The sequence below is a fragment of the Zootoca vivipara genome, chromosome 10, assembly GCF_963506605.1.
Source record: "Zootoca vivipara chromosome 10, rZooViv1.1, whole genome shotgun sequence".
NCBI lineage: Eukaryota > Metazoa > Chordata > Lepidosauria > Squamata > Lacertidae > Zootoca > Zootoca vivipara.
This window is the reverse complement of record NC_083285.1, coordinates 60,048,662-60,062,047: the sequence shown is the minus strand read 5'-3', so window position 1 is coordinate 60,062,047 and position 13,386 is coordinate 60,048,662. Positions and strand designations below refer to the sequence as shown.

Here is a 13,386-nt window from a genome sequence, read left to right as displayed (position 1 = left end):
TTGCTACACCTGTGCAAAAGGCAGGTTTCTGCATAACAACATAATAAAAGCCTGCTGGATCAGGCAATGGAGTGTGAGCACAAGAGGCCTCTCTCCCAGAGGTGTCACAAGGTGGGTGCAGTCTCCCCTGGGTGCCACCTCCAAGGGGAGTGACAAAATGCTGTGATATATATGTGAGAGATATCACCTTGATTCTCAAACTTAATTCATTCCGGGAATCCGCTCGACTCCCGAAGCCGTTCGAAAACCAAGGGGCAGCTTCTGATTGACTGCAGGACCTTCCTGCACTCAGGCGGAAGCCATGGACGTTCGGCTTCTGAAAAATGTTTGCAAACCAGAACACTCACTTCCGGGTTTGCGGCATTCGGGAGCCGATTTGTTCAAGAGCCAAGCCGTTTGAGTACCAAGGTACTACTGTATATCATTTGAATCACCTCCACAATAGCTTTGTGGTTATAAATTATATTTTGTATTTCTTTTCCACACTTTTGATATCTTCCTTCTGTTTACTGCCATTGCTATCCTCGGGCTTGAAAACAATTTTTTTAAATGCACATGCATCTCTCCATACTCTATCCAAACAAGCAATCTTAAGATTTTTTTTTACTTGTCCATCACCAGCAAGTCCCAGGGAAGGTTACAGCAATTTAAAATTGAGAATAAAGGTAAAGGTACCCCTGACCGTTAGGTCCAGTCACGGACGACTTTGGGGTTGCGGCGCTCATCTCGCTCTATAGGCTGAGGGAGCCGTCGTTTGTCCGCAGACAGCTTCCGGATTATGTGGCCAGCATGACAAAGCTGCTTCTGGCGAACCAGAGCAGCGCACGGAAATTGAGAATAAAAATGGTTAAAAACACACTACAATCAAATGAATAGGGTGGGTCCTGAAAAGACAGACATCACACGTCAAAATCCAGGTTAAATTATCACCCTAAATCCTGACCTTAACCCTCAGGACATACTCCAGTTGAGGATGGAATGGAGCAGAGATATGGAGGGGTGTGTCCTGGGGAAATGAGTGTGGCCAGGGAAGGGGTGTGGCCTAGGAAGAATTCCAATAGCCAGGCAGAGAGGTCTGGAAAGCCCCATTGGGTCCTGGTCCTTCAGTTCCCAAACTGTTGCCTATGCGCTGTGAAAGTGATCTAGAAAGGGTGTGCGATGGAAATGGAAACACCTTGCAGAAAGTACTTAAAATCTCATAATAACATTTCTACAACAGATGCAGCCGCCGCCTGCGGAACACACACAGGGAGTCTCAAGCTCATTTGCTGCTTCCTTCCCCTCTCCTCCTCTGGTGTGGCTGCTTTCGCTTCCGATTTCCATTAACCGCTTTTAAGTGCTGCCCGAGCCTCAAACCAAATATCAACTATGGGTTGTTTGAAGAAGCACAAACCATAGTTAAGGTCAGGCGCTGCAATTAATGGAACTTAGGCACACGGAAAGTAATTCCTCACCGTGCTATGGTTTAGTGCTATGTCCAAACCGGGCCTTAGTGTACTCCAGGGGTAGGAAACTGTGGCCTTCCAGGTGATGCTGGACTCCCAGCTCCCATCAGCCCCAGCCAGCATGGCCAATGGTCATGAACGTTGGGAGTTGTAGTCCAAGAATACCTCAAAGACTATAGGTTTCCAATCTGTGGTGCATCCTCTCTCTTGAGAAAAAGAGGGCCTGGTTATCTTGCCTCCGTTGCTTGATGCCCACACCGAGATCCCCTGCTTTGCCATGCAGCCAAAGCTGCAAACGAGCTTTCAAGGGGCTTGTGCTATTTCGATGCCTCGCCAGGCCAGCTGCCAGAAAGCGGGGAGCCCGTGAACCGTTTAAAACCCCCTATGATAGGCAAATTCTCACTGACTGAGCAAACTATGCCCACCAGCCTAGCTCTGACTGGAGCAACATCTGCTTCCTTTGGTGCGTTGGCTGGTGAGCCAAATAGCACTCAGTTTCCCTGTGATCTGCAGCCAAGCCCTTCCCCATATGGCTTCGTTTGCTTGTTGCTGCTAAAATGTGGGCAGCAGCCCTTCACACCCCACATGTGCTTTGGGGAGCCAAAGGCGTTTGGTTCCACTTTTGCCAGTACAAACAACTCTGCACGGAAGCCCCCGGAAACCTATACAAAGAAAAGTGGCACAGGAGAGAATTCAGAATTTTTAACTTATTGTGCTTGCTGCGGCTGGTGAGCACTAATAGTTCAAAGTGTCAGGAGGCCAACAGGATAGGGAAGGCTGACCTATACTAAAACTGCTGCCCTCCTAAAACATTCGTGAAACTGCTCTGCTTTAGAGGAAACTTCATGGACCAAACAGGCAGATGACACGGCACTTGAGGCTCAAGCACCAGGCGGCCATTTTATTTGCCACAACTATGCCTGTCAGGGCTGAGGGAAAACATATGGTGTTGGTTAAACATGGCTGGCCACTGTACCTCCATCTTCATTTCGCCAGTACAGGAAGAGATTCATGGTCCCGACTTCCGTAATCTGATGGTCGTCTCCGTACAGCCAGAGAACCTGCTGGCAGCCTAATTCCATGGCTTCCCGCTGGGCATAGATAGAGGAGCCGTAGTTCCTTTTGGAAACAAGAGGGAAACGGGCAGGATAGGGTCAGGGTCTGAGGTGGGCACCAGTGCCATTATAAGAGAAAAGGAGAGGCCTTCATGCCTCAGCAGTTAAGATTAGGTTTGTTAAAGTTGCATATCGCTTCCCACTAAAAAGTTCCGAAGTGATTTGCAAGTAAAGAAATACAGAATTACAAAAACTGGTTTGACAATTTAATATACGGTAATCCTACAATTTACGAGGGGGTTACGGTCCGGGAATAGCAGCCAAAATAACGTATACTCAAAAGCCACTGGGTTCAACGACAGGTGTGACTGCTCAAGTCATTTTACCCAGGACCCCATCCCCTTTTAAATTTTAAACATTTTTTTTTGGCCATGTTCATAAAGCTGAATGTGCACAAGTTAAATGTGCTTACTGTACTATCATTGCTGCTGCCCCAAATCCCAACAAAATAAACATGTCTTTGCCAGTGCTGAAACAATGACTAGGTTGAGGTCCTTGGTCCCAGAGTAAAAAGGTAAAGGGTAAAGGGACCCCTGACCATTAGGTCCAGTCACGGATGACTCTGGGGTTTCACGCTCACCTCGCTCTATAGGCTGTGGGAGCCAGCGTTTGTCCGCAGACAGCTTCCGGGTCATGTGGCCAGCATGACTAAGCCGCTTCTGGCGAACCAGAGCAGCGCAGTTTACCTTCCCGCCGGAGTGGTACCTATTTATCTGCTTGCACTTTGACATGCTTTCGAACTGCTAGGAGCTGGGACCGAGCAACGGGGGCTCACTCCGTCGCAGGGAATCGAACTGCTGACCTTCTGATTGGCAAGCCCTAGGCTCTGTGGATTAACCCACAGCGCCACTCGTGTTCCAGAGTAGTTTAAGATTAAATCCGTCTTCCCATACTCAGCCCAGATATTGACAACCTTGTAACTGGAGAGGAACCTGGGACCTCTTGCATGCAATGATATGCTCTGCTATTGTCCCTCTTCTCCCACCCAAACTTAAGAAAATGGAATCTAGGACTTGCATGAATCACTTCCTCGTATCAGATTCACCGTCGCGAATTTCAGGAATGGCCAAGCCACCTTTCCCAGGACAAAAACTTCCTGTGTGCTCTAACAAGCAAGCTGTGCTGGCTAAATCAACAGCTGTGCCATCCTATAGCCCAGTTCTTCTGGCTGGAGCAACAGGCCGCTGTCAGGCATACTGCCAGCCGTGCCTCTGAAGCTATAAAACGCATTCCCGAAATGCCTGCATTTTGCTAGACGGCCACAGATGCCTTTGCCCTGAGCCAAGGAAGAGAGAGAGAGAGAGAGCATTTGCAGCCAGGCTTGTCCCCTCAACTTGGCAGCAGCTTGCCCATTCCGATGAAAGCAAAGTGTGTCGTTCCAGGGATGTCGCCAGCTTCCGGGGAACAATGCCGCCAAGCCATTACATGGCTGCTTCTCAGAGTCCCCGTACCCTGGGACGGGCCACACAAAGGACGCCTGCCAGAACCAGCTGCAAGATCAGCTTGTGATTAAATGTTAACTGAGAAAATAGGCGGCCCGCTTTGAGCCTAGGTCCTACCTGACAAGGACAGAGTTCCCAATTATGGCCCGGCACACAAACAGACCCTGAACAAACCAGTCCCATTGTGACATGACACAGATTTGGAGACTCTGTCCTGAATCCCCACCCAACTTTGACTCATAGGTTCAGGCTGGCTAGAACAGGTGTTGGGGGAGCCACACTAATGAGCTCATTGTGAAATTAATAATAAAAATGCACTTATGTTTTCATTTAGCGTGTGCAAAACACTTCACTTCCCAGTAATTCTTACAATGAAAGACGATGTTGTGGTCCTTTTGTTTATAGTTAGGAAATCTTTTATCTGCCAAAAGAAATGGCCAATATAGGGGATACTAGTGGGATCTTTGTTGTGGGGGTGTGTGGAAGATTAATACATAAGCCAAGGTGTGACTTGTCTCATAAGTAGGGAGAAGCCTGTGAACTGCTGTCAAATGCAATGTTTTCAGAGCAGTTAGGGAAGCCTGCAAGACACAATGACTATGGAAGAAGAAGCCATAGTTCACCGGTATAACCCATGTTTTGCATGCAAAAGGTGCTCGCTTATCTCTAGGGGATCAGATAGCAACTGATGCGGAGGAGCTCTTCCCAAGCCCTAGGAGAGCCACTGCCCATCAGAGCTAGCCACTGCCCATCAGACACTTCAGAGCTAGATGGATGGAACAATAATCTATTCCTTGGAAAATGCATGCAGCTTGGAGATCAAAAACTGGTTTTGGCCAACGGCAGTATACTGTGTCCCAGAGGATTCTGGGACATGTGTTTGATGCACTCTCAGATAAACAGCATGCTCATCACGTGATTTCCAGCCTAGTTCGCAATGTCCTCCTAGTCTAGCAATGTCCTCCTAGACTAGCAATGTCCTCCTAGTCCCAACGCTAACATCTCCTCCAACTGTCTGGTGACGACAGCTGGGAAATATCCCTGCCCAAGAAATGCAGAGAGCTGCAACCAGCCAGAATGGACAATGCAGGGCTAGGTGGACCAATGGCATGAACCCAAATGATCCACCCGCCATTTTGAAAATGAGAATCCAATGCTCTCATCCCTACAAGGAAGAAGTCAGGAATGCTAAGCATTAACGTCACATGAGTGTTACTACATCAGGATGATCTTACCCTCCCAGCTTGCAGTCCCCGGTTCCTCCTTTCCAGGCTCGGACATATTTTGGATCTGCCCATAAGGCTATGGGGTTGAAGCTGCCGCTCGAAAAGTACGGGCCTACAGGACTCAGTATGACATAGAGGAGGGCTTTCGACGGCTTCTTGACTCCAAGGGATGGCTGAATAGTGGAAAGAAAGGCAACGTTAAGAGCAGAAGATCAGACCAGAAGCCTTGTCTCTTCTCAGCAGTGAAACAGAGGATTATGGGAAACCCGCCAGCAAAGAGCAACAGGATTCTCCTGCATGGGATTCCTGAAACCGTTTTTCAGAGGCAAATACTGGAGGTAATACTGTACAACCGTCACGACTATAGCAGCCACTGATACCCTTTACTTTCATGAATGTCTCCAACTCCCTTTTTAAAATGACCCCCGTGCAAAATTTGGTTCTTTGGTGCCAACTTGGTTCAAAAGTGGGTTCATTTCTAGTTCATGCCATAATTTTTTTTAAAAAAAACAAAAGGTTCTGAGATAGCTCCGTTGGCAGAGCATGAGACTCTCAATTTCAGGGTAGGGGGTTTGAGCCCCACGTAGGGCAAAATATTCCTGCATTGCAGGGGGTTGGACTAGATGGCACTTGGGGTCCCTTCCAACTCTATGATTCTAGAGAGCCTGATAGGAATGAAAAGACTCGACGGGGCCAAAAACAAAGTAGGATGAGACCGAAACAATCCCAGATTGAATAATCTCAGGGGTCCTGGATGGCAGGCATGGCTCCCTTAGCTTAAGGTTCTGGACGGTGAAGGTTCCTTGCAGCCGACTTCCAAAGCCATCCATTTCCAATAGCAGTTTGATCTGCAGCAATGAGCAAATGACAATCTAAACTTAGCTCTTTGTCACTGAAGAGGAAGCCACTATTAAAGGAGGAAGAAGCAGGTCAGGCTTGGGGAAGGGGGAGCACCAGTTTATAATTGCCTCTGGTTTACATACTACTGTTACATGTTCCATATATTGATATAAAATCGGCTCACCTTCCATACTGATATAAAATCATATTGATCGTGGAAGGAGGGGATTTATTGGTTTGCTTTTGTTCTTATTTTTATTAAGCATTTTGCATTTTTTATAGTGAAATTGTATGTTGCAAACCACCCCGAGATCTGCAGATGCAAGGCGATATACGAATGTAGTAATATAAACAAACAAACAAACAAACAAATAAAAGAGCACTTCCTTTGCAACACAAGGGGGCATATATTCTCCGATGCCACACCTGAGCATGCACAACCAAACAGAAGGGAACCTGTGGCTCCTTCTGGAGAATATGCATGTTCAAATGAAAAAGAATGGACAAGTTGAAGCTATGCAATGAAATGAGAAAACACTTCCACTAGGTGGCACTATGGTTAAGGCTGCAACTTTACAAAAGAGAACATCACACTTGGTCTCTCCTCCTCTGAGCCGCACACAATGATTTTCCTACAAGAGTGCCATTTCGGCTACAGGAAAGAGTATGCATAGCTGCCAAGTTTTCGCTTTTCTCGCGAGGAAGCCTATTCAGCATAAGGGAAAATCCCTGTAAAAAAGGGATAACTTGGCAGCTATGAAGAGTATGTACGCTTCATTCTGTTTTTAGTGTTCTGTTGGGAGCCGCCCAGAGTGGCTAGGGGTTTTACTAGCGCCTCTTCCTTTTGGAGAGATCCATGAAAGCGCTTTTGCATGAAGTAGGACGTCTTCATTCACATAGTTAGGATTTCTCTGCCGGCAACTGAAAGTTGCAAGGTTAAAAGCAGAACCCTGCTCTTGCACAGAAATCCTCTGTGCTCAAGGAAAGTGCAGACATTACGCCTTCCCGGGACAAAAGAAAACACCAGCGCATGTCGGATGCTCTTTAGGCCATACAAAGGATCTGTGCATGTGAGCTTGGAGCTGTTAACTTCCGTTCGAACACACAACACCTAGGTGCATCAAGTGAGGACTGGGCTACAAATGCAACAGCAACGAGGAGGCAGAATTCTGGAGGTGACGAAATACACTGTCTCAGAATGCAGGAGGGGGTAGGAATAAATGAATCTTTGCAGGGTTTTCCTTTTTTTTTAATGACACAGCAAAAAATAGGCTGGATTGAATATTTCTCTTTGATGTGCTCCCCCCCTTTTTAAAAAAAACCCCCGCACAGAGTTATTTTCACAAGAGGGGAAATTCTGAAAACCACTCCCCAACCCTGCAGTTTTAATGTGGTACAACTCATTCTGCCGCCTCTAGATTATAATAATATAATAACAATAATTTATTATGTATACCCTGCCATGCTCAGATCAGGCCTCAGTTAGCATCCTGCCCAGTGCAAAAATGAAGAAAAACAAAGAACAAGGTTAGCTTTTCCCCATACCTCTGTCCCTATTAAAGTAGGGCGAATATACAAGCTAGCGGAGGTCGAGTACGGCACCCACTCCTTTTCGACTTCCACGAGTTTCCGGATGCACTCCAAAAGCTCTTCTTTGTCAAATCCCTGAAAGCAAAAGCAGAAGGCGGCAACACTTAAGAGTAACCTTAACTTGGTTGTGAGCACACTTCAGTGGTAATGTTTAATTAGCCTATTAAGCCAGAGGCCGTGACGTTCCAACTGCCGTTAGTGAATGAGATGCCAGGGGAAGTCATATGATTCTAAACACCCAACAAACAAAACAGTTTAATTGATTTCATAGCAATTGTGCAACACATTTCTAAAGCACGAGTTTAGGCTGGACATTTTAAATGCCTGCAGGGTTTTTTGGGAGGCGGGGGTATGGGGAAGGTTCTTTGATTCTCATATTTCTCCTTTTTCACGGATTTCCCCCTTCCCAACCAAGAGATGTATTAAAGCAGGCATCCCCAAACTCCAGCTGTTTTGGGACTACAACTCCTATCATCCCTAGCTAACAGGACAAGTGGTCCTGAAGTGTTGCCATTTTAGAGCCCCAGACTCTTAATCTCAGGTTTGTGGGTTTGAGCCCCGCACTGGGCAAAAGATTCCTGAATTGAATGGGGTTGGACTAGATCAGGCATGTCCAAAGTCCGTTTTGGGGGCCTAAATCCGGCCCCCCGGCTGGTCTAATCCGGTCCCTGTGGCAGTTTATTTCTTGGGATCAAATCCTAAAAAAAACCCTCAACAACTTGGGTCGGCCTTCACATATGTTCACTTCATCAAATCTGGCCCTCTTTGAAAAAAGTTTGGGCACCCCTCGACTAGATGATTCTCATAGTCCCTTCCAGCTCTACAATTATATGGTATTATAATGGTCACGTAGGAGCTCGTTCGACATTTTGTGAATACGGATAAACAGCTCCGTGTAACACAGGATCTTCCATCTCTGAGGAATCTCCTTGGCAGAAACGCTGCTTTTGATCTTGGAAAGGGTTTACCCATCGGCATGAAAACACTGTCCGAAGTCACAGCGGGGGAAAGAACAGGGGGAAGAAAAGTAAACGCTTGTATTACACACTGGCAAAGTCGCCCGCAGAGCTGACCGTAGCATCCTGTCCATGTTGAGTCCCGGACGGAACAAGCGGATTTTGCCATCCACCCCTCGGTACGCCTTCATGCCTTCGAAGAGCTAAAGGAACCAAGAAGGGAGGAATCGGAGAAGTTGAGCGGAAACGGCAGTCAGAGGTGACTATCGCACACACACGAACATGCACACACACAGGTAAAATAAAATACTGTAATAATAAACGCATGTACATTCAAAATGAGATTATTGATAGCTTTACACGTTCAGAATGTTAACATTAAATAATAACTGAGCAACTTCTGCATCATTCCACACATGAGGTTTGCTGCCTCTTATACCCACCTCTCACATTAGAAAAGAATTATCTAACGCATTATTAAAGGGCTGCAAAAATGTACCCAACTTTGGGGGGGGGCAGACTTTCCAGTACTGGCACCCTGATTGGTATTCTGTTCCCTCTAGGGCTGTGAGCTTCAACTGGTTGATCAGTTACGGCAGTCACATGGTTAACCTGCCAATTTTCAATCAGTGCCTGCCGATTTTTAAACAGCGGGGCTGCTAAGTTTTCTCTTTTTTTAAAAAAAAGCCTTGTCCTGCACCCTCCTCAAGTGCTTTTGCCTTGCTGGAATTTGCCTAGCTGAATTGTGACAGTACCTCCTGCCTTGCTGGAAGGAGAGAGGAGGGAATGTGTAAGAACCTCTGCTTTTTTGAGAAGCTGGAATGTAGTCCAAGGTAAAATTCACATCCACTGCTCCCCTCAGTTTTGCCTTTGTCCACCCCTACGTTTGCTCCTGCAACCTCTCTGGAGTGTCACCCTCAAGGGAATGTGTGCCCCCACCCCGCTGTTGAAAAGGTTTCCCTGCCTCATGCCACCTCAAAATTAAATCGGGATTTCAAACTATGGATAGTGCAAGCAGTTTTGCCATGGGAAAAGTAAGCCAGGAAAGAAAATGGGAGAATGCGAGGGCAGGAGAGGGGCTGCTGTTTGTACACACATTTATGTTATGACCGAACTAAATATTGTGGTTTTATCCTGTGAACCGCCCTGAGGCCTGCGGGTATAGGGTGGCATTCAAATTTTAATAATAATAATAATAATAATAATAATAATAATAATAATTCTAGTTTGGTTCTGGTATGTTTGTGATATGGGAATAAAACAGCAAATATAGACTCATTTTTAGCAGCGAATGGCAGGTTTTCAGAGCGATCCTAGGTGCGTTTACTGAGAAGTAAGTCCCCACTGTGTTACAGGGACTTAACGCCTAATGTATTATATGTTTAGAAGTGCAGCTTTTGCTTATTGGAGTAGCAAATTCTCGTAATCCTTTTCATATCTCAGCTTCAAAACGCCAACGTATCTTCGCCCTTTTTTAAAACCTCCAGAGTTTCATATCTATCCTCGCAATCTACAGGGAGATAAGCTAAACTTTCAAGTGGAGAGCAGTCTGTACTACCCTGTTTCTCCGAAAATAAGATGTAGCCATAAAATAAGACCATAGCTGCCAAGTTATCCCTTTTTTTTAAGGGATTTTCCCTTATGCTGAATAGGCTTCCTCGCAAGAAAAGGGAAAACTTGGCAGCTATGAATAAGACGTAGCAGGATTTTTAAGCATTCAAGGAATATAAGCCATACCCCCAAAATAAGACATAGTGATTGGCACAGCAGCAATGCCGGCCGCGGCAGGAGGAGGAGGAGGAAAAAATAAGACATCCCCTGAAAATAAGCCATAGTGTGTTTTTTGGAGGAAAAATAAATATAAGACGGTGTCTTATTTTCGGAGAAACATGGTAGGACTGCTTTGGTGTCCCTGGTCTGAAACACTGCCTGCCTAGATTCTCACACAGACCCATAGAGCAGAACAGCTATTTTATTTTATTTTTTACCCTAGATGCACTGTTATGGAAGATGCCCCAGACTGCCCATTATTATTCTTAGTAGTAGTAGCTTTTGCTAAAATATTTCGCAGAGTTTGGAGGCAAACCAAGAATGAAATCATTGCACAAGGACAAAAAGGCCTTGCCAATGCCTTTTTTTGTCTGATCCTGGAAGGGCGGCAAACATCTCGAAAATCCTGCAGCGCCAAAGTCAGCCTTTTCAGTAGCTAAGGGGGAAAACCAGTGGGGAGTTCCGGGCAGAATGACTAAACTGGAAACAGCTGAGAGGGTTTTTTTTCCACCGCAACAAAATCAGAGCTGGGCATGGGAGCTGGTGTAGTGTCCTGGCCAGGTCATAGAAGTCCCACAGACAAATCAGAGAGGAACAGCTTGAACCTTTCCCTAGATTACGAGTTGTACATGTGAAAAGGATCTAGGGGTCTTAGTGGACCACATGCTCAACATGAGTCCACAGTGCGATGCGGTAGCGGAAAACCCCAGCTAATGCTATTCTAAGCTGCATCAACGGAAGTATATTGCCCAGGTCAAGGGAAGTAATAGAACCACTCTGTTCTGCCTTGGTCAGAACACACCTGTAGTACTGTGTCCGGTTCCGGCCACCACAATTTAAGAAGGATGCTGACAAGCTGCAATGTGTGCAGATGAGGGCAACCGAGATGATTAAGGCTTTGGAAACCAAGCTTTTTGAGGAACAGTTGAGTGGGGTATGTTTAGCCTGGAAAAGAGGAGACTGAGAGGAGATATGATAACCATCTTCAGAGATCTAAAGGGCTGTCACATGGGGGGGGGGATGGAGCAAACTCCTTTTCTCCTGCTCCAGGGGCTAGGACTTCCATTTGAAGGCACCTTCTATTGAAGGGCTGCCTGGTCCACCTCCAGTTTAAGGCAAAGAACTATAAGATGGAACACCAGCATGGGCCCTTGAGGTTGTCCATCAACAAGTAATAATAATAATAATTACAATAAGAGTTATTGGCCAGCTGATTGAGGAGCCACACAGTCAGCTGAGCACAGCTTTCCACAACTATGGTAAAATGTACTGTGTTTCTGGTTTGGTTTTGTTTTTCTCTAGGAGACTGAGAGGAGATATAGCTGAAGGACTGTCACATGGAAGATGGAGAAAGCTTTCTTCCTGTTGCTGCAGAGCAGGCACCCCCAAACTGCGGCCCTCCAGATGTTTTGGCCTACAATTCCCATGATCCCTAGCTAACAGGACCAGTGGTCAGGGATGATGGGAATTGTAGTCCAAAACATCTGGAGGGCCGAAGTTTGGGGGTGCCTGCTCCAGAGCGTAGGACCCAAACCAATGGTTTCAAGTTACAAGAAAGGAGATTCCCACTAAACATCAGGAAGAACTTTCTGACAGTAAGAGCTGTTCGACAGTGGAACAGACTCCCTTGGAAGGTGGTGGACTCTACCTTCATTGGAGATTTTAAGGAGAGGTAGGATGACCACCTGCCAGGGATTCCTGTATTATTATTATTATTATTATTATTATTATTATTATTATTATTATTAACATTTTTATACAGCCCTTCTTCATCTGGGGATTACAGGGTGGTTTATAGTACACAAACACAACAATACATAACATAGTAATGAACAAAAACACCCCCCCAAAAAAAAATGTTTAGAAGGGCACAGATTGTTTAATTAGTCAAAGGCTTGGGAGAAATGTTTTTGTCTGGCACATAAGCAAGGAAGGCATCAGGTGAGTCTCCCGGGGGAAAGCATTCCACCAATGAGGAGCTGCTCTCATGTTGCCACCCTCTGGGCCTCTCATTTGGAGGAGGGACGTGAAGAAGGGCCTCAGGTGATGATTACAAGGCCCAGGTCAGTTCATATGGGTGGAGGCCTTGCAGGGGTTGGGCTAGATGACCCCCCGGGGCATCTTCTGACTCTACAATTCTATGCATCTATTTCAAGCAGAGTAACTATTTCTAAATTATCATCATTATTAGATTTCTTCACCACCACAAAAGTCCCAGGCTGGATTACAACTTGTATTGTGAAAATTCTTAACAAAATCTTTTCTTAAAAGGGAGGGGTTACAACAATTTAAAAAATACAATATAAGTTAAAATGGGTTAGCATCAAAATAATAAGATGCATCCTCAAAATCTCTCTCTCTCTCTCTCTCTCTCTCTCTGAGGTGTCAAAGGCCAGGTTACAGAAGGGCGTCCCTGATCTTGATACCTGAGAGGGTCCGCAAGTGCAGATTCTCTTTTCCTCCATTTTGGAAATCTGCAAGCACCCTGCCTACCTGCAAGCAACCCATTCCATCTTTTTTTGGGGGGAGATTACAAAAAGAAATCCCCAAGGAAAGCTGTAGTTTTGTTATCAGACAAACCAGTTTGTGCAGACCCTGCTCCTGTGTAAACTAAGCAAGTGACCTTCTTAGCATACCTGCCAAGTTCCGGCCTGAGAAATAAGGGACTGGACCGGAAGTAGCAGACCGGAAGTAGCGCTGCCGCCATTTTGGAACTGGGCGGAGCATGCTCAGAAGTGGCTTTTGATGCTGCTCTGCCCTGTTCCAAAATGGCCGCCACACCAGGAGTCGCGCTACAGCCATTTTGGAACTGGGCAAAGCAGCATCAAAAGTCGCTTCTGAGAATGCTCCGCCCAGTTCCAATATGGCCACCGTGCCAGAATAAACCGGGGGGAAACAAAACAAAAAACGTTTTTTCGGCTGGAAAAACGGGGGTTTCCCGGGGAATACGGGAGACTTGGCAGCTATGCCTTCTTAGCTATGAAACCTGAATCAGGCCAGCC

The 13,386-nt window shown here is 46.1% G+C and overlaps 1 protein-coding gene across 3 annotated transcripts in view; it reads right to left on the bottom strand.

Annotated features, from left to right (window-relative positions):
* The window catches only part of BCAT1 (branched chain amino acid transaminase 1), a 58,805-nt gene that overhangs the window by 12,786 nt on the left and 32,633 nt on the right, over nt 1-13,386 (bottom strand). For all 3 annotated transcript variants that reach the window (XM_035128279.2, XM_060279168.1, XM_060279169.1), the window contains 4 exons: nt 8,707-8,817; nt 7,614-7,733; nt 5,238-5,401; nt 2,422-2,564 (listed from right to left, as the gene is read on the bottom strand). In XM_035128279.2, the coding sequence (XP_034984170.1) occupies nt 2,422-2,564; nt 5,238-5,401; nt 7,614-7,733; nt 8,707-8,817 (538 nt within the window). The remainder of the gene's footprint in view (nt 1-2,421; nt 2,565-5,237; nt 5,402-7,613; nt 7,734-8,706; nt 8,818-13,386) is intronic.